This window comes from Mobula birostris, chromosome 18 (assembly GCF_030028105.1).
Source record: "Mobula birostris isolate sMobBir1 chromosome 18, sMobBir1.hap1, whole genome shotgun sequence".
NCBI lineage: Eukaryota > Metazoa > Chordata > Chondrichthyes > Myliobatiformes > Myliobatidae > Mobula > Mobula birostris.
The window spans coordinates 67,130,884-67,153,032 of record NC_092387.1 but is presented as its reverse complement, the minus strand read 5'-3'; the positions used below and the strand labels follow the sequence as shown (position 1 = coordinate 67,153,032).

At 45.3% G+C, this 22,149-nt stretch overlaps 1 protein-coding gene across 1 annotated transcript in view; it reads right to left on the bottom strand.

Moving 5' to 3' along the window:
* LOC140212191 (bifunctional heparan sulfate N-deacetylase/N-sulfotransferase 2-like) overlaps positions 1 to 22,149 on the bottom strand; it is a 566,492-nt gene that overhangs the window by 80,413 nt on the left and 463,930 nt on the right. The window contains exons 6-7 of the mRNA XM_072282865.1: positions 16,308 to 17,655; positions 2,620 to 2,707 (exon numbers count right to left, since the gene is read on the bottom strand). Coding sequence (XP_072138966.1) covers positions 2,620 to 2,707; positions 16,308 to 17,291 — 1,072 coding nt within the window. The 5' untranslated portion in view covers positions 17,292 to 17,655. The remainder of the gene's footprint in view (positions 1 to 2,619; positions 2,708 to 16,307; positions 17,656 to 22,149) is intronic.

Below are 22,149 nucleotides of genomic sequence, written 5' to 3'. Positions count from 1 at the left end.
ACTTGTTCAAACTTATTGATAACTTTCCTGTAGGTGAATCAGAGTGAGTTGGATAAAAAGATAGTGACATTGCACAGAATACTCCAAATTAAGCCTCACCAATGTCTAATGCAACTTTAACATAACATCCCAACTCAGAATGTAGTGACACGGAGATTAGTGTCACTCTTTCTATCCAATTCATTCTGATTTTGAAATAATTCCCTCATTAGTAACAGGCCACAAGACAAAAACATCCAGCTTTTCTTCCAAACTTGTCACACCCTGGAAAAATGACATGCCTATGATTATCAAAACCAGCTGCTTTGGATTACAATTTTAATTGCTGAAAAAAAGCCACTTGAAGACAGAAGTATTTTTGCCAGCTGTTAGCCTCACTTCCTTGTTTTCCCACAATCTCCTGAATTTTCTAAATCACTCCCCTCATGTCCCTCACCTCCCAAATGTGTCCCTCCATTAAACACATGTCCCCAACCTTTCTGCTTAGTGCTGACCACCAGCCTCTGCTATTTTCATCATTTAACATTAAATATCATTCAGGGACAATTACTCAAGCAAAGCACCATCATAATCTATTTACAGGAATCCAAGAACATTGTGTTGAAATTACTAATCTTAAAAGCTTGCAGATTCTTTTGTTGACAGTACTATCCAGAACAGCACACTCAAAATGCTGGGGGAATTCAGCAGGTCAAGCACCACCTATGAAGAGTCGACATTTTGGGCCTAGACCATTCATCAGGACTTGCAGCCTCTCCTTCAACCAGCACCACCCACCACTCAACTTTGAATATGATTTGCTCTTTCATCATATGTTGTGTCATACGACATAGGTAATTCTGTCATACAACATAGGTAATTGTGGTCTTCCCACGACCATGACTGTTCTTGGCAAATTCTTCTACAGAAGTGGTTTGCCATTGCCCTTTTTCAGGCAGTGTCCTTACAAGATGGTTGACCCCTAGCCATTATCAATACTCCTCAGAGATTGTCTGCCTGGCATTGGTGGTCACATAACTAGGACTCGTGATGTGCACCAGCTGCTCATACAACCATCCACCACCTGCTCCCACGGCTTCACGTGACCTTGATCAGAGGGCTAAGCAGGTGCTACACCTTGCCCAAGGGTATCTTGCAAGCAAGCAAAGTGAACAAGCACCTTCCACCACCTTTGATGGAGACACATCGCCATCCAGTTCTTATGCTAACTTTTCCAATGGAGAACCTGGCAACAGAAGACTGCTCCAGCTCTGACTCACCATGTCCATGGCTGACTTGTGATAGCTCTGCTTCCTCCTCCACCCTATGCCTCACAGAAATCTATATAAAATATATCTATATCCATTCTCCACCCCACTGTCCTCAGGACTCACCACCAGCCGGTACTCCTTCCCCTCTCCCCACTACCCTATTCTGGCTTCCCGCCCCTTCCCTTCCAGCTCTGAAGGGTGTTGGCCTGAAACAATCATGGCTGATTTAACTGGGTTTTAATGAGACTGTCCTTTCTTTTTTCTACATTCCATTGATTACAGGTCCAGAGCCATCAAATGCTGCTCATACATTCATTCCTGAGACCCATCTTGTAAACCTCCTCTGGACCCTCTCATCAGCAAATTTATATACGGCATTTGTACCTATGACTAGTCAGAGTGTCTAGAGCATAGAGCAGTGGGCTGAGCATGCATCCTTGAGGTGCGCCAGTGCTGACTATCAGCGAGGAGGAGATGTTATTTCTGATCGGCACAAACTGTGGTCTCCTGGTGAGGAAGTCAAGGATGCAGTTGCACAGGAAGGTACTGATGCCCAGGTTTTGGAGCTTGTTGATTAGAACTGAGGGTATGATTGTGTTGAACTCTGAACTGTAGTCAATAAACAGCAGCCTCTAGGTTTTACCATTGTCCAGGTGACCCAAGGCCGAGTCGAGAGCCAGTGATGCTGAATCTGCTGAAGACTTATCGTAGTGATGGGCAAATTGCAACAGGTAGAGCTTCTAGCTCAGGCAGGAGCTGATCCTCGCCATGACCAACCTCACAAAGCAGATGTGAGTGCAACTGGGCAACAGTCATCGAAGCAGCTCACCCTGCTCTTATTGAGCACCAGAAGACCCTTATGCAGCAGGTGGAACCTCTGACTACAGCAGCGAGAGACTGAAGATATCTTTGGACACTCCCACCAGTTAGTTGACACAGGTTTTCAGATCCCTACCAGGTACACCATCAGGTCCTGATACCTTGCGAAAGCTCACCCATATGAAAAATGCTCTGATGTCAGCCTCTAAGACAGAGATCACAGGATCACCGGATAATACAGGGATTTGCACAGGGGTAGTTTTATTCTCCCTTACAAAGAGTGTATAAAAGGCACTGAGTTCATCTGGGAGCAAATCAAAACAGCCATTCATGTTAGGTTTTACTTTGTAGAAAGTAATGGCCTGCAAAACCCTGCCAAGAATCCATTTTGTCTCTAACCTCATTCAGAATTGATTTTTTTCCCCTTGATTTGTAGGTCGTACCTGGACTTCTTGTATAGTTGTGGAGTGCACAGGAGTGGAGGGTACAGGAGTGGCTGCTAACACAAAGGGACTGATGATTGTGACAAGGGAGAATACAAAAGTTTTACCTGTGTGGTAGAACTTGCCAGAGAAACCAAGGTTGAAGGTGAAGTTTGGGACCAGAGTTCTCAGTTTGTTTTGCGACAGAAGCAAAGCCTGCAGAGAAAAGAAACAGCAGGTTGGAACCTGGTCAAGTCAGAGTCATAGAGCATTACAACATAGAAACAAGCAATTCAGTCTCCATCTCGTCCATGCCAAACTATTACTCTGCCTAGTCCCATTCTGAGCAAGGAAATTCCCTCTCGCATTCCCCTTTCATCCTGAGCCCGTGATCTCAAGTTCTAGCCTCACCCAATCTCAGTGGAAAAAGCCTGCTTGCATTTATCTTAACCAAAATGCCTCATAATTTTGTATACCTCTATCAAATCTTCTCTTAATCTTCTACATGCCAGAGAATAAAGTCCTAGCCCCATTAGATTTCAAATCATGGCACATAGATCAGAATACAGGTATAGCAGGAGATGCCAATCACTGTCCAGAAGTTCAGAAGGGTTAACTTTTTGTCTTGTGGATGTTAGCCTGTTACTAATGAGGGAACTGTTCATAATCAGAGTGAGAAAGATGAAGAGACAGTGAAACTAACCTCCATGTGGTTACATTCAAAGTTGGGATGCAGTGTCGAAGTTGTACAAGATTGTGGTGAGGCCTTATTTGGACTATTGTGTGCTGTTCTGGTCACCTACCTACAGAAAAGATATCAGTAAGATTGAAAGAGTGCAGAGGAAATTTACAGGATGTGTCTGGGACTGGAGAACCTGAGTTACAAAGAGAGATTGAATAGGTTAGGACTGTATTCCTTAGAACATAGACGATTGAGAGGAGATTTGATAAATGTCTACAAAATTAAGAGGGGTAGAGATAAGCTAAATGCAAGCAGGCCTTTTCCACTGAGGTTGGGTGGGACTAGAACTAGAGGTCACAGGTTATGGGTCAAAGATGAAACGTTTAAAGGGAAAAGGAGGGGGAAACTTCTTCACCAGGAGGGTGGTGAGAGTGTGGAATGAGCTGCCAGCAGACGTGGTGGAAGCTGACTTGCTTTCAGCATGTGAGACACACTTGGACAGGTACACGTATGGGAGGAGTATGGAGGGCCAAGGTACAGGACGAGGCAGAGAATAGTTCGGCAAAGAATAGATGGGCCAAAGGATCTGTTTCTAAGTTGCAGGACTATAAGTTGATAAAACAGGAGCAGAATTATACTGTTGCACATTGAGAGTGATGTCCAAATGTGATGAACAAACAGATCATGGTTCAGCCTTTACCATCTACATGTTGGCTACACACTTTGTTTGTTTTATTTAGTGATACAGCAAGGGGCAAGCCCTTCCTGCCCATCGAGCCATGCTGTCCCAGCAACTCCATAACCCCATTTAACCCTAACCTAATCACAGGGCAATTTACAACGACCAGTTGACCTACTAACTGGTATGCCTTTGGGCTGTGGGAGGAAAGCGGAGAAAACCCACACATTGGATGGGCCGAGAAAGCTCCAGAATTGAACTGTGAACTCCAGAACACCTCAAGCTTTAATTTCATTTTATTGAGATACGTGAAACAGGCCCTTCCAGCCTTTTGAGCCACACCGCCTAGCAATCCCCCAATTTAACCCTAGCTTAATCCCAGGACAATTTACAATGACCAATTAACCTACTAACTGGTATGCCTTTGGACCATGTGAGGAAACCGGAGCACCCGGAGGAAACCCACGCGGTCGCGGGGAGAACGTACAAACTCCTTACAGACAGCGGTGGGAATTGAACCTGGGTCACTGATGCTGTAAAGCGTTGTGCTAACCACTGCGCCACCATGCCACCCCAAAAGTATCATACTGTGGTGCCCAAATGTTAACTACTCATCTCAGTAATCAAAAACAGTAAATTGTCTGATTGGAAAGCTCTTGGAAGATATAGATACGACTCAATTGTTTTGGGTACCTGCTGTTCAATCTCTAACACTCCATTCCCCTCACACCCTCCCATTTCGCTCCCTGCTATCAGCAAAAATGAAGCTGGGCGTCTTCACCTCAGGCTTGACCCGTGTCCATATTAATCAGCTGGATGGAGAGCCGTTTGAATGGAACGATGGGTGATGCTGCAGAGAGAAGCAGGCAGATGCAAACTGCTGCCGCAAGTCATTTATCAGCAGCACATCAGGTTTGAGTTCACTGTCACTTCCATCTCTAAGAAGCCAGCCTCATGGTGCTCTGCAGTCGTGTCTGTGGTGGTTTAACCCTTTCCAATCTGCATTTCAGTTTCCTGTCACTGGGCAATGCTGTTATGAAGTAGTTGCTTATCTCCAGCATGGAACAATACAGGAACAGGCCCTTCCACTCATCTGTGCCAATTACAGTACCAATTTCAACTTCAAATCTGTTCCATATCAGTCCATTCCCTGCCTGTTCCAGAGTCTGGCCAAATGCCTCTTAAAGATCATCTGTAACATAGTGTATCTGCTTCTACCACGTCCCCAACAGCCCTTTCCAGATGCCCACCATTCTCCATGCAAAAGGAACATCACCTGTGAGCACAAACACAAGAGGTTCTGCAGACGCTGCAAATCCAGTGTAACACACACAAATTGCTGGGGGAGCTCACTAGGTCAGGCAGCATCTACAGTCAACGTTTTGGGATGAGACCCTTCATCAGGATGGGAAAGGAAGGGGGAAGAAGCCAGAATAAGAAAGTGGGAGGAGGCAAGGAGTACAAGCTGGCAGGTGATGGGTGAGACCAGGTAAGTGGGGAGGTGGGTGGGGGAGAGATGAAGTGAGAAACTGGGAGATGACAGGTGTTAGAGGTAAAGAGCTGAAAAAGGAGAAATTTGACAGGAATAAAGAGTCAGAACTGATGAAAAGCCTCAGCCTGAAACACTGACTACTCATTCCTCTCCATAGACGCTGCCTGATCTGCTGAGCTCCTCCAGCGATTGGTGCATGTTACTGTCTTTGTAAATGCCCTTCGGGGAGGCGGAGCGAAGTTAAGATGGCGCTAAATGGCGACTCCTTTGCTTGCATCTTCAGATCAGCTCTATTTCCATCTTAATATCTTTATTTTTCCCTTTCAGGGTTCTTTTGAAGACCCTGACCTGGAGTTACACGCTGACTTCGGTTCTTTGCGGGAATGGGAGCTGTTCTCGGGGTTTCAGGACTGGCGTGCCAAACAACGGCCAAGGGTACGGCCTGAGAGGCCGGCTCGAATTCGGAAGCCTAAGATGTCAGGGCTTTGGAGATGGGTAGGTCAAGGGTCAATATCACGGCGGGAGACCTGCGTGCTGTTGGGGGAGTCTGGATATCTGCTGTGGGCCCAAAGACCCGAGATCTTTGCAATCTTCTGGCACAGAGCTCAAAAAAAAGTGACGTAACAGACTTTTAACATCGTAAACCAGTGAGTTATTTGTTATGTCTCCTCGCTCGCTGGGAAAAAGGAGGCACCTTTTTCTCCCTCATCAGGGAGAGAAAGAATCTGTGGGATGTCGAAGGCCGGATGAAACATGAAGTCTTTGGGGTAACTGCAAGTCTGTGTCTTTCCTATTGCTTTGCTCACGCTTGCGTGCTCGGTGGCCGCACCAATACTTGCTTTTCTTTGCCGGTGGGGGGAGGGGGGGGATTGTTGCTCGCTACCTCTTAAGCACGGGAGGGAGGGGAGCTGGGGGGTACTTTGGGGTTCTTACGTTTATCTGTCCTTCATTCTTTAAGGCACTTCTCTGTTTTTGTGGATGTTTGCAAAGAAAATACATTTCAGGATGTATATTGTATACATTTCTCTGACATTAAGTTGGACCTTTGAACTTTCTCCCTCTCACCTTAAAACCATATCCTCTGGTACTTGACATTTACTCTCTTGGGGGGGCGGGGGGGGGGGGGAGAAACCAATTCAGAAGCTCCCCAGCGGAAATACTTCTCTGCACAGATGCTGTGACCCATCGCAAATTTCTTGACATGCAAGGTTCCCATTTCAGAATCACATCACCCTCACCATCTCCTTGTGGGACTACACCCAAGAAAAGAAACTTTTTATTGTGCGTCCACCTTCAAATTTAAACCTGCCCAGGTTTCTCCAGAATAACTCTGATATTCAATCCCATTTAATTCCAGTTACTGCCTTTTGTAGCCACTGAGTGCACACCACTGCCCCGTGCTGAAGAAACACTGTTGAAAAAAGGAAGAGAACTTGATTCATTGCTTTTCCCGATTATAACATAGAAAACCTACAGCACAATACAGACCCTTCACCCCACAAAGCTGTGCCGAACATGTACTTACTTTAGAAATTACCAAGAGTTACCCATAGCCTCTATTTCTTTGAGCTCCATGTACCTGTCCAGAAGTCTCTTAAAAGATCCTATTGTATCCGCCTCCACCACTGTCGCTGGCAGCCCATTCCACACACTCACCACTCTCTGCGTAAAAAACCTACCCCTGACATCTCCTCTGTACCTACTTCCAAGCGCCTTAAAACTGTGCAACTCATGCTAGCCATTTCAGCCCTGCGGAAGAAGCCTCTGACTATCCACATGATCAATGCCTCTCATCATCATATACACCTCTATCAGGTCACCTCTCATCCTCTGTTGCTCCAAGGAAGAAAGGCCACGTTCACTCAACCTGTTTCCATAAGGCATGCTCCCCAATCCAGGCAACATCCTTTTAAATCTCCTCTGCACCCGTTCTATGGTTTCCACATCCTTCCTGTAGTGAGGTGACCAGAACTGAGCACAGTACTCCAAGTGGGGTCTGCCCAGGGTCCTATATAGCTATAACATTACCTCCTGGCTCCTGAACTCAATCCCATGGTTAATTAAGGCCAATACACCGTATGCCTTCTTAACAGTCAACTTGTGCAGCTTTGAGTGTCCTATGGACTCTGACCCCAAGATCCCACTGATCTTCCACACTGCCAAGAGTCTTACCATTAATACTATATTCTGCCATCGATTAAAATGAGCTGTTGACAGGACACAGTAAAGACAGGTGAAAAACTGGGTGGTACCAAGGCACAGTATGTAACGCTTTACACTTCCTCCTTCCACTTCTCCTATGGTCCATTCTGCTCCCCAACCAGATTCCTTCCTCTCCAGCCCTTGACGTTTCCCACCTACGTCACTTCACCTATCACCTTCCAGCTAGTCTTGTTACCCTTCCCCCTTCCTACTCAGTCCTGAAGGATCTCAGCCCAAAATGTTGACTGTTTACCCTCTCCATAGGCTCTGCATGACCTGTAGAGTTCCTCCAGCACACGGGTGTGCATGCGCGGCTTTCAATTTCCATGAATGATTATACTGGAGGAATACTCGTGAGTGTTGATTGTGAGGAACTTCCTGCTCGACTCCTCAAATCTCCATTTGCAGATAGGCTTGTGACAAGTCAATCTTTGAAAACCTCTCCCAGCCTGCCAAAGATGCAAAAGTGCCTTCTATTCATGGCAGGGGATACTGCACAGTACACAGCATCAGGTTGATGTTCACCTTGAAATGCCCACATATGCAAATGACTCCAGCCTTCCGGTTCTTGATCATCGGGACAATGGACGGGCCAGTCACTCCACTCAACCTTGGAGAGAGTTCCAGGTGCCTCCAAGTTCTGAAGTTCAGCATTCTCTTTAGGATGTAGTGCGCAAGGCACTGGACGTTCTTTATGGAAACTTGGTGTTGCTGTTTCATCCAGTTCAATTCTGGCCTTCACATCTTTGAATTTACCAATCCCCTTCCCAAGCACTTCCTCATTAGCATCAAGTCTCTGGTTAGTGCTACCATCTGGGCTGCCGTGGTGTTGATACCACACTGAGAGCTTTGATTGAGTGCCAGAAAGTTGTATTTTACTCAACCATTCACGCCCGAAAAGTTCTGGCCCTCCTCTTTTCAATACATAAAGCTCTGACTGTTGTGTTTGGCCTCCATAAGTCACACTTACTTTCAATTTGCCTTTGGAAGACACACTTTCATCTGTGTACATCTTTAGCATCACTGAGGTCTTCTCTAATGTTATCTTAGAAAACAGTCTATTGTAGTCAGCCTCTGGAATTATGGATCAAGCTGACCCTGTATCCAGTTCCATTTTCACCTTTATACTGGACACATCTGTTATGACCCAGATGATTTTGTGATTTGCTTCAGTTATACTATGCAGTTGTAGGCATGACAGTTCACATTTTTCACACTCTGTGTTGTCTGATTCTGTTTTACATTCAGTAACTTTATGCATTTGCTTAGCTTTGTGTTTGAGACTTCTCACTGTTGTTCCTTTTGTTTGCTTTGCACACTCTTTATGTGACTTTGTCTGTGACACTTTCTGCAGACTTTTTCTTTGAACTAGTCATTTGCATCATGGGAGGATTTCCCACAGCGATAACATTTTTAGCTTTTTTTGCACCACTCAGGAACATTTTGTGCATTTCACATTCTAACCTTCTCTATAGTTCTGCTGCATCCTTTGCTGCCGTCTTTAATGATCTTGCAATGGTCAATGCCCTTTCTATGGTTAGGTCTCTTTCTACCAGTAATCTCATTTGAGTGCTCTGACTATGCATGCCATGTACAAGCCTGTCCCTTAATGTATCAGAAAGTCCATCTCTAAAGTCACAGTACTGGGAAAATTTGCACAGTTCTGTAATGTCTTCAGAAAGGCTTTCATCTTTTGCCTGGTTCCTTTCATAAAGTCTAAATCTCTCAGCTATTACCAGTGGTTAAAGGCTCAAGTAGCTTGTAAAATTGTAACAATTTTCTCTAAAAGAAATAGACAGACAGGGTGTAGGAGTATCTCAGAAATTGCTGAACTCCTGGGATTTTCAAACACAACAGTCTCTAAAGTAACAGAGAATGGTGTGAGAAACAAAAACCATCCAATGAGCTGCAGCTCTGTGGGGGGGGGGGGGAATGCCTCGTCAATGAGAGGTCTGCAGAGAATTGCCAGGTTGGTTCAAGCTGAGAGGAAGGCGACAGTAACTCAGATAACCACACATTACAACAGTGGTGTGCAGAAGGGCATCTCTGAACACACAATACATCAAACTGTGAAGAGGATTGGCAACAGCAGTCGGCCACACTGGGTCCCACTCCTCTACCAAATAAATGTGATTTTCCACATTGCCCTCAGGACCTTGAAGTCCCTTTACATGGAGCATTCATCGCTAGAAACATGACACTACATTTGTCAACAGCCAAGTCCATGAAAAGAGCCATGATGATACTTAAAAATACGTACTCCTTGCATATTGTTTGATACTGGAGAGAAAGCTAGGGTTAACCTTCCTACTACTTTATTCAATTCATTTGCTGGATATGAGTGATCCAGACAAGGTCAGCATCTAATGTCAGGGGAATGATGGAATACTCCACAAGTACCAGATGACAGCAGGTCTAACAACTCTCAAGGCCAGCATCACCCCAGACAAAGCCACACACACTTCAAAATAAACTGAAATGTCAGAAATCTGAAGTGCTGAAAAAAAAACAAGAATGCTGGAAACGTTCAGCAAGTCAGGAAATAATTCAAATTGAAGACACTTCCATCCACCAGGGATGCATTCCTTCAGGCCTAAATCATAGCAACAGAATTAGGCTATTTGGCCCATCAAGTCTGCTCCACCATTCCATCACAGCTGATTTATTTTTCCTCTCAACCCCATTCTCCTGTCTTCTTCCCGTGACCTTTGATGTCCCGACTAATCAAGAACTGCCACTTTAAATACACTGTCATTTTGTCTCCACAGCTGCCTGTGGCAGTGAATTCCACAGATTCACCACCCTCTGGCTAAAGAAATTCCTCATCTCTGTTCTAAAGAGATATCCCTCTATTCTGAGGTTGTGCTCCCCGGTCTAGACTGTCCCATTATAAGAAACATCCTCTCCACATCCACTTTATCTAGGCCTTTCAATGTTCGATAGGTTTCAATGAGATCCCCCTCATTCTTCTGATCTCTTCCTTCATCCATTTGAGTAAAGATATGCTCCCTCATCCTAGCTTTAGTTAGAAGTCTCAGCAGCGTTCCGAATGAGGACAAATTGGTAACAGTTAGATTGATCTTAGAGTAGGTTAAAAGGTCGGCACATGATTGTGTGCCTGTACCTTGCTGTGATATTCTCTGTTCTTTCACGATGGAGATTGGTAGAGTTTGGGGCAATTGGAATTAAAAGAAACTGTTCGAATGAGGACATGGAGCTATGAGTGAGATTCAGCCAAGATCTTGGTCTATGACAACAACAGTTGATAGGTCTAATATCATTTAATTGCTCCTGAAATGCAAGTTCATAAAATGTTCCTCCAGTGGGCTCAGGTTTGACTGTAGGAAAGTTGCAGGAAGCAGGTGTGGGGGAGCATAACTATTCCTCTTCAGAGCTGCTGGAATGCTCAACACTAACTTGGGACAAAACTCTCACACCAGCAGTACAGGCTCCCGATATCAAATCGCCTCCAGCCACCGGACTAAGAATGCTAAGCCCTCAGTACCTTGATCTCTCAATAAGTTCCATTCATCCACTGGCTACCTCAGCACATATAATCGCCAGAAATCTGCACGTCTTTACGGGAGAAACAATGGAATACTGCAGTGCACAAAGAACAAAACATTAGAACATGTAACAGGACTAACTGGAAAGGAAGGGGGAGGAAGCAAGAACAAGATGGGGGGGGGAGGGAAAGAATATGGCAGGTGATAGGTGAGACCAGGTGAGTGGGAAGGTGGGTAGGTGGGGGGGGGGGAGAGATGATTTAGAAAGCTGAGAGGTGATTGGTGGAAAAGATAAAGGGCTGAAGGAGGATGACCCTGATAGGAAAGAAGAGCAGACCGTGGAAAAACAGGGCAAAAACAAGCGCTTCGGCCCACAATGTCAGTGCTGAACACAATGCCAAATTAAATTACATCCCTTCTGCCTGCACGTGATCCACTTCTCACTATTCCCTGCATATTCACGCATCTATCTAAGAGCCTATTACACTGTTGAATCTGCTTCTGCTACCATCCATGTTCCAGACACTCACCACTCTCAGTATAAAAAAAACACTTACCCACCCATCTCCCTGAACCTTCCCCCCTCTCACCTGACAGCTACAAGGAGCTATCTGTATGGCTGTGAACTAAGAGCAGGAAGTGAGAACTGCTCATGGAGGAGAGGCTGGCTCCTGTGGTGTGCTGAGCTGTGTCCGCAACTCTGCAGTTTCATGTCATCACGGTACAGCAGTTGCCATAACGAGCTACGATGCGACCAGGTAGGCTGTGAGAAGTACACACTCACAGTATATACTTTATTAGGTTTACCTGTACACCTGCCCATTAGATAATCAGCCAATCATGTGGCAGCATCTCAATACACAAAAGCATACAGACATGGTCAAGAGGTTCAGTTGTTGCTCAGACCAGATATCAGAATGGGGAAGAAATGTGATCCAAGTAACTGTGACTGTGGAAGGATTGCTGGTGCCAGATGGGGTGGTTTGAGTATCTCAGAAACTGGGATTTTCATGTAAAACAGTCTCCAGAGTTTACACAGAATGATGTGAGAAACATCCAGTGAGTGGCAGTTCTGTGGGCAAAAACGTCTTGTTAAAGAGAGAGGTCAGAGGAGAATGGCCAGACTGGTTCAAGCTGACAGTAACTCACATAACCATGTTACAACAGTGGTGTGCAGAACAGCATCTCTGAAGGCACAACACGTCAAACCTTGAAGAGGATGGGCTACAGCAGCAGAAGACCATGAAGTGGCCACAGAGTACACAGAAGCTATGGAGAGGTGAACATGTAACTCGGTTGATTATTAACTGTCCTTTGAAATATTCGAGCACCAAACCAATTGCACAAGGACTGAAGAACTGTGTCACTTTGTTGAGGACATTAAATATTGAGCCTGCCAGACATGTCCACACCTCATGAATCGGTACACAAAACTCTAAGGTAAATGCTTGGTGGATTTTCTCTACCTGATAGATTTTCACTCCCAATTTCCCCTGTTAATTTAACAAGAAAAAAAATATGCAGTTTCCAAATAATATGGCAAGGGAAACACGGCTTAAACCAACTTTGACTAAATATAGAGCCGTGTCTGTAATAGTTTCTGATACCAAATTATTAACCACATTGATTAACCAAATGTCTTGGAAAAATTGCCTCAGTAATATCTTTACCATGTAACTATCTATAAGATTTTTGTTTAATCTATTCAGAATTTGCCTTTCAAATTAAATAACATTATCCCACAGAAATAGGAACCAGTATTCCTTTTAGATACAGCACGAAACAGGCCCTTCCAGCCAAACCCAGCAACCCACCTATTTAACACTGGCATAATCACAGGACCATTTACAATGACTAATTAACCTAACTGATACATCTTTGGAATGTGGGAGGAAACCAGAAAACCCAGAGGAAACCTACAGGGAGGAAGTACAAACTTCTCACAGACAACTCTGAACTCTGGAACACTCTGAGCTGCAATAGCAGTGCCATTCTACTAAAATATTTATAAATCACTTGGATTTAAATGAAAATTTTTCTTAAAGCTCTGTTGAGAGCTGGTATGGGGACTGAATCAGAGACTGAATCCAAGACATTTAAAGGTGCAGGCTCTGGGGATAGAACCCTAATTGGGTCATCATTTGTGCCATGTCATATGACATCATCATTATGAGCCATGTTGTATGATGTGGCCGATCACAGTGACCATCATTGTTCTTGGCAAATTTTTCAATGGTAGTGATTTGCCATTGCCTTCTTCTGGGCAGCGTCTTTACAAGACGGAAGACTCCAGCCATTATCAATACCCTTCAGAGATTGTCTGCCTGGCATCAGTGATCGCATAACCAGGAATTCTGATATGCACCAGCTGCTCATACCGTCACCCACCACTGCTCCCATGGCTTCGCATGACCTTCACTGGGGTGGGAGGGGTTAAGCAAGGGTGACCTGCAGGCTAGCGGAGGGAAGGAGCACCTTCCTCTCCTTTGGTAGAGATGTATTTGCACCCTGCCACCCAATTGAGTAACCAATTCAAAAAGCTGGTAGAGGCAAGATGGACCAAAGGGCTTTCTATGCTCTCTGACTTTGTCAGACAAAGTGAAATTGTACAAGGCCTTCGACCCATTCTGTTGTGCTGAACCAATTAAAATACATAGCTCAGCACATCATAGTAACCAGCCTCCCTTCCATGAATTCTGTCTACAATTCTCACTGGCTCAGCAATGTAGCCAACAGAATCAAAGATTGCCTCCTGCCCCAGACAGGGATCGTCAGGGCATGGGAAACAACTTGGAACCATTAGACAGGTGCTACCCTACCCCAAGCAACGTCCACCTCCTTTGTCCGTTATCATCACCAAGTCCAACAGACACCCAAATATCCACCACACCCACCATGGGTCTAGACAGTCACGTGCCCCAAACAACAGAGCCCCACTCCCCACCAACTCTGATGAGCAGCAGCTGGATTGAATCATAAGCTTTATCAGCCCAGGCCGAAACCCACAGAGAATAGGGGCCCTCTGCACCGGGACTTAGTCAGCTGCCTACGCTTTCTTTCCGCTTCTGATGAAGGGTCTTGGCAAGAAACGTGGGCTGTTTATTCACCTCCATAGATGCTGCCTGACCTGCCGAGTTCCCTCAAACAATTTCTGTGTGTTGCACAGTTTCTGCCTTGCTGTTGTGACCATTGAACAGTCACCTAATACAAGACTGGCTCTTGACATTGTAATATAACTTGTCATGGCCTTGCAGCTTACCTGCACTGTACTTTCTCTGTAGCTGGCACACTTTATCTGCACTCTTATTTACCTCCATGCATGGTTGTAATGGATTATTCAGTATGAACAGTATGCAGGACAAGCTTTTCATTGTGTGTGACAGTGATAAACCAATTCTAACTCCAGTGTTCGGAGTCACATAGCAAGGGTAGGGAAAAAGTGACAAGACTTCCGTCTATATTAGCGCACTGTAGAGTTGGGTGGCGGGGTGAAGATACGTCTCCAACAAAGTTCAAAGTTAATTTTATTATCAAAGTACATCCATGTCACCATATATAAGATTCATTTTTTTGTCTGCTCAACAAATCAAAAGAATAGTAACTATAACAGGATCAATGAAGGTGCAGAAGACAACATACTATTCAAATGCAAATGTAAATAAATAACAATAATGAAAACATGAAATAACAAGGTAAAGAGTCCTTGGAGTGAGGTCATTGGTTGTGGGAACATCTCAATGGATGGGCTAGTGAGTGTAGATCAAAATCTTGATGGTCATACAGAAGATCGAACAGTAGAGCACAGGAACAGGCCATTCGGCCCACAATGTTGTGCTATCTCAACTAAGTAAATCAAAACCATCCAAACACTAACTCCTCCTATCTACACAATGTACATATTACTCCATCTTCCTTACATCCATGTACATCTCTTAAAAGCCTCTAATGTATTTGCCTCTACCACCATACCAGGCAGCACATTCCAGGCATCCGCCTTGGAGTTAAAAAACTTGCCTCTCACATCGCCCTTGAACATACCCCCTCTCTTCTTCAATGCAGAGATAGTAACTGTTACTGAACCCGGTGGTGCAAGTCCTGAGGTTCTTGTACCACCTACCCGATGGCAGCATCAAGAACATGGGCTGGGTGGTGAGGATCTTTGATGATGGATGCTGCTTTCCTACGACAGTATTTCATGCAGATGTGCTTAATGGTTGGGAGGGCTTTACCCATGGTTGACTTGGCCAAATCCACGACCTTTCAGAGGATTTTCCATTCAAAGGCATTGGTGTTCCTATACCAGGCTGTGACACAAACACCAATGTCTTTGAGAGGAAAGGAAACGCAAGGCGCTCCTTCCCTTTGCGAGCCTGCGGGTCACCACTGGGCAGGGTGTAGTACCTGCTTAGCAACTCTCCCCCGCCCCCCACACACACACACAATCAGGGTCACGTGAAGCCATGGGAGCAGGTGGTGGATGGTCATATTGAGCAGCTGTTGCATATCACAAGTCCTGGTTATGCAACCTCCGATGCCAGGCAGACAATCTCTGAAGAGTACTGATAATGGCTGGGGTCACCCATCTTGTAAAGACACTGCCCAAGAGGCAATGGCAAATCATTTCTGTAGAAAAAAATTTACTAAGAACAATCATGGTCATGGAAACACCATGATCGCCAATATCATACGACACGGCACATAATAAGAGCAATAGAGTCAGAGTCATACAGCACAGAAACAGGCCCTTCTGCCCATCAGCTCCATGCCAACCAAGATTCACATCAGCAAAGATTCAACCTGCATTGTTTTCTTCTTGTTCTACCTCGATGCAACATTGTACAGAATTGATCTACATGAACAATAAGCAAGGCAGGTTTCTCACTGCACCTCAGTACTTGTGATTAAGGGGTTAGCTTTATTTGTCACATGTACATCGAAACATCAAGTATGTCGTTTGCATCAATAGCCACAGTCTAAGGATGTGCTCAGGAGAGTTTGCAAGTGCCTCCAGCATCAACATAACATAGTCACAATTTGCTAACCCTGACTAACCCATAGGTCTTTGAACTGTGGGAGGAATCAGGAGCACCCAGAGGAAACCCACACAATCACAGGGTGAATGTACAAATTCCTTACAGACTGTGGCAGAATTGAACATGGGTCACTGGTGCTTCAAGCAAAATGCTAGCCACTACATTACTGTGCCGATAATTAACCAATTTTCCATGTTAATGAACTCCGGTTGGATTGCTTACCTCAACATCCAGCACCTTCATCCTGGTTCCTTCCTTCCCCACAAAGATGTCATCAATGTCCACCAACAGGTAGCGATCCAGGGACAGACACAGTCGCTTGCCGGTGAGGTAGGCGATCGCATCGACGAAAATCAACTTGTGCAGCCAGAAGTTCAGGGTGTTCCCGAAGAAGACCCTCTGGATGCCGTCGTGCAAACCCAGGTCCTGGACCACTGTGGCGTGCAGTGCCTTGTGGCTGTTCAGGTGGGGAATGTACTCCGCTGACTTTGTACTGGCCAGCAGCACTGGCTCGTAGGTGCTGTGGTTGGACTGGAAGATAGTCCAGTCGTCGCCTGGCAACGGGCCTTGTTCCACCTGGTTGGCTCGAGTGACATAAAGCAGGGGCGCGTTGGGGTTGACATGGTAATCCTTCAGGCCAAGGTTTGAGTGCAGGAACAGAGGGAATCCCTTGAGCTGTGCGCTTAGCAAACTGTTCTCGTTGGCTTTGAAGAAAGCAATAATTCCCACACCATACTCTATGCAGTATTTGTCCAGCAACTCCCTATTCCAGGCATCCAGATTCACATACTTCAGAATATTTTCATACACTATGAGGGCAAAACGCCCCCTATCTTTCTCTGTTAGTGTCGGCACATCCCCTTTCCCCGGGGCTATCTCTGTCCTGTATTTAAAGCGGCTCGATTCCAAAATAGTCACAATCTCTTGTATTAATTGAGAATAAATACTTTCAGCAAAGATCAGAACCACGGGGTCAGTCCTGGATGTGTCCAGAGGGGGCAGGTAACGCCGTGGGGGGTGAGACATTCTGTGTTGACTGTTGCAATCGCTGATGGGCAGAGGCAAAGCCTCCTTGATCTTGGGGCTGTTGGTCACATAGTACGCCAGGAAGCACATGGAGACCAAGCTGAATACCATGAGCATCACAATCAGCCGGTGCAGCTCAAGTTGCCGGAAGTTCCGCACAAACTTCCAAAACTTAACCATGGTGAGCACGGGGCTGTCCCAGGCTCGCTGACGGGAAAAGTGTCCAAGAGAGGTTGGCGAAAAGGAGGGGACGACCAGCAGCAGCGACAAGCAGTAAGCCACTCCTCATGAGCTGCCATTTATTCTACGTGACCATGGCAAAACAATCCCATCCCTCTCCGTCCACTGTCAACAACCGCCCCCCAAGCCCCACCCTTCTGTGCTCAAAATCCCACAGGCACCAGACTGGGTGTCACAGCGACCGGCCGGCCCTGGCCATGTTGAAGAAATACCCCTTTCCCCCGTCGCCTTGTCCACACAGATGACCACTCAAATTCCTGGCCGGACGAGATCATCAGATGGTTGCTCCAAAGGCTTCAGGAACCTGCAATGCACAAAGAAAAACACGGATAAATACCCAGTGGGGGAGTTTAAGGTCACATAAACAAGGAAGAGAGGGTGTAATAAGGAGACGGGTGGTAATGGCGGGTGGAGGGGCTCCTGTACCTACTCCCTGATGGTAGCAATGCGAAGAGGGCAAGGACATGTCCTAGGTGGTGAGGGTCCTTAGTTATCAATGTCACCATCATTAAGGACCTCCACCATCCAAGAAATTTGTTATTTTACAGCAGCACTACAGTGTAACACATTCAAAATTACCGCAAGTTACAGTGAGAAATATTTTAAAAAGTGCAAAAAATAGTGAGGTAGTGCTAATGGACCATTCAGAAATCTGATTGCAGAGGAGAAGAAGCTGGTCCTAAAACGTTGAGTGTGTGCTACCAAGCACTGAGCAAGTCATCACTGTTAACAAGGCTCATCACCTGCCGGTTTGGGTGCAGAGGGGTCCCAGTGCCCAGGCATGGAATGAAGAACAAATCTGGTCACTTGCAGGCACTGCTGGCCTGACTGTTGGACAGGATACTGAGATGGTCCCCGACCTGTGGAAAGCACCCAGGGGTGATACAATTGCAGCGAACCAGGCAGTAAGGACTTGGGTTTAAAGATGATCACCTGTTCTATTCCACCATCTGAATTTCAACTGCGCGAGGCATCAAGTCCTCGAGTGAGACTCAAACCTGCAACTTTTCTAGCTTCACTCGCACCAGTAACACTGCAATTACTTCTCCCAAGCTGTCAGGTTGATCAACACCTCCACCCAATAACCTGCCCCACTATATACACATCACCTAGTGTCACTTTATCTATGTACACAACTTGTACTGTTTTATAGGGTTGCTTTTATACTGATATTTTCATTTTTAATTGGGTTCTTTATGCTTATTGTGTTTTTTAATGCTGCATTGCAGCCAGAGTAACAATCATTTCATTCTCCTTTACACTTGAGTACAGAAGAATAAAAATAAACTATCTTTAATCTTGAATTGAATCTTGAACAGTGCTAATTTGTCTGCTGCCAAATTGGCACTTCACAAACTTTGCATTGATGACTGTGTTTTCACAAACATCAAACACTACAGCACAGTACAGACCCTTCAGCCCACAATGTTGTGCTGACCCTTTAACCCACTCCAAGATCAATCTAACCTTCCCTCCCACATAGCCCTCTATTTTTCTATCATCCATGTGCTTATAAGAGTCTTGCAGATGTCCCTAAATAACAATCTCTATCTTTTAAGCTACTCAGAAACAACTTATTCCAAGAATAATTAGGGTGCTGTAAATTCCAGCGACGCAAAAAGCTACAGCCTTTCATATGGTTGCTTCATTGGCTGCGAAGCAATTAGTGTGACCTGATATGCGGAATGCAGATGTGTGAGGACTCACCCTTCCTCTCCTTTCTCCTGCAGTTATTTGAAGTTCCTTTTTTCCATTCCACTGAAAGGTCATATTTCTAAAGTACCTTTCACTAACTCTGGCGCTGTAATAGCATTATGTTAACTCCTACGCTACACATGTCCAAACGCATTGCTCATCCTCATTCATGCTCATTCTTCAGGAGTTCTGCTCAAAAACACTATGCTCTGCACAAACCCATCCTACAAAAATGACATCCACCCCCGCATGTCACTTGGCACCCTCCTACACATCTGCAGGCCCCTGCATGCATCAGTGCACACAGTGCTGAGGGCACCTGGAACGTAGATCGCAGGAAATGCAACGCAGACAGCTGGCTGCTTGCCGCTGTACTCAGACGGAGTGGCATTCAGTAGTCATGGCACCCGACAGTCAACATCCCCTCACTCCCACAGCAGCAGCAGAGCTGATGGAGCTGCTGCTCCACAGCCCGGTTCACACCTGGCCTCAGGCACTGTCTGTGCACATTTCTCAGAATCAGATTTACAGTCAAATGCATGAAATTTGTTGTTTTGTTTCAACAAATTCCCCCTTGACTGTGAGGGTTTCACAGGAACTCCTCACTTTCTCCTCCATCTCAGAGACTTGTGGATCAGCAGGGCTAACCAGTTGCTGAAAGCTTCACCTAGTGTACGTCCAAGTGAGAGAATCTGGGGAAGTTTTTGTGTATGTATAATTTATATTAAATGGCATTTACATTAACTGGCGTTTGCCCACAATTTAAATTTCCTATCTTGACCAGAGGATATAGCCTCAGAATAGAGGGGGCGTCCTTTTTAAAACAGATACAAGGAGGAATTGATTTAGCCAGAGTGGTGAATCTATGGAATTCATTGCCACAGGTGGCTCTGGAGGGCCAAGTCACGGGCAGAGGTTGATGGATTCTTGATTAGTCAGAGTATGAATGGTTACAGGGAAGAGGCAGGATATTGGGGGCAGACAGGGGAAATGGATCAGCCATGATGAAATGGCAGAGTCGACTTGATGGGCCAAATGGCCTAATTCAGGCAACCCGATGAAGGGTTTCAGCCCCAAACATCAACTGTACTCTTCTCCATCGATGCTGCCTGGCCTGCTGAGTTCCTCCAGCATTTTGCATGTGCTGCTTGAATTTCCACCATCTGCAGATTTTCTCTAGTTTGTAATTGTTGAATGTTGGTGTTTTTTTTGTCAGCCAACACACCACAGCAAATGTAAACGTGTGGATAAAGCTGATCAATTAATCTAAGTTTTGTCATGTTTGTAAAGTACTGTGCTGCTACATAAAGGCTGATTTCCATAGCACTGACACCCTGTGTATGTGCGTCCACAATAACGAACTTGAACTTAATGACCACGTGTGAAAAATAAACTGGAGTCACGTGGAATGTGTGGAGAGAGTGAAATGGAATTGCCATAAATGGATGCTAGTGGTTACCATGGATTTGGTGAGCTTCAGTGCTGTTTGATCCCAAGACTGTGTCAGTCCCATTTCAAAGCAAACCAGTAATCATACTAAACATCAAACAACATATTTGCTTTTCTAAAGTACATCCATTGGGATATCGCTGAGCAATTCTGGTTATGTACGGAATGTAGCAATCATTTTCAACATACCACAATCCGAAAATCAGCAGGTCAGGGGGACCTCAGTAACCCACTGCAGGAAGCTGCTATTCGGTGAACCGAGTCTCACTCCAACCAACCCAGTCATCTGCTCCTTCTCGCCTTGCTCCCTGCTGAGGTGCGTTTGAGGGCCTTGGGTCCACACTCAGTGGAGTTTAGAGTAATGGGGGGGGGGGGGGGGGAGAGAATGAGAGAAGAGGAACTCTTTAAAACCTACCAAATATTGAAAGACCTAGATATAGTGGATGTGGAGGGAATAACTCCCACAGCAGGGATCTCTAGGACCAGAGGGTACACCCTCAGAATAGAAGGACCTCCTTTCAGAACAGAGATGAGGAGCAATCTCTTTAGCCAGAGGGTGGTGAATCTGTAGAATTCATTGCCACAGACAGCTGTGGAAGCCAAGTCATTAGCATATTTAAAGCAGACGTTGATATCTTCTTGATTAGTAACAATGTCAAAGGTTAAGGGATGAAGGCAGGAGAATGGGGTTGTGAGGGATGATATATCAGCCAGCAGCAGACTCAATGGGCTGAATGGTCATAGTCATACTTTATTGATCCCAGGGGAAATTGGTTTTCATTACAGTTGCACCATAAATAATTAAATAGTAATAAAACCATAAATAGTTAAATAGTAATATGTAAATTATGCCAGCAAATTATGAAATGTCCAGGACCAGCCTATTGGCTCAGGGTGTCTGACCCTCCAAGGGAGGAGTTGTAAAGTTTGATGGCCACAGGCAGGAATGACTTCCTATGACGCTTTGTGTTGCATCTTGGTGGAATGAGTCTCTGGCTGAATGTACTCCTGTGCCCAACCAGTACATTATGTAGTGGATGGGAGACATTGTCCAAGATGGCATGCAACTTAAGACAGCATCCTCTTTCCAGACAGCACCGTGAGAGAGTCCAGTTCCATCCCCACAACATCACTGGCCTTATGAATGAGTTTGTTGATTCTGTTGGTGTCTGCTGGTGATGCAATGGCTGGCTTATTCTACATGTCTTATGAATTGGCAGACCCACTTCCTCAGTATTCCTTCCCACTCTTTTTTAAATAACTGTTCCTTTTTTTTCCAAAAAGTTGAAATTCTTATTGGGCTGCAGTAGTATACAGACAGTGAACACTTCAACTGCAAAAGAATATTATTTAACACAGAATGCACATTTGCAAATGGTTATGCAATGGCATGAAATGGCCAATGTAAACAAGAGTTATCTACTCAGCAACTTTCCCGTGGGCAGGTTTTCTTGTTCAACGTGCAAGTTATTTGAAACCATTGTAAAGACTGTAGTGTGTGGACTGGATGACAATGGTATGGCCTTGCGTCGCACTCTCCCACACTGGACGAAATGCTGGCCTGCTTTCCTTTGTTGTTTTGCTCACTGAGAGTGTTGGCCAGGACACCACTCAGGTCTCAGTTCTCCTAACAGTGCTGTAGGGTCTTTAGCGT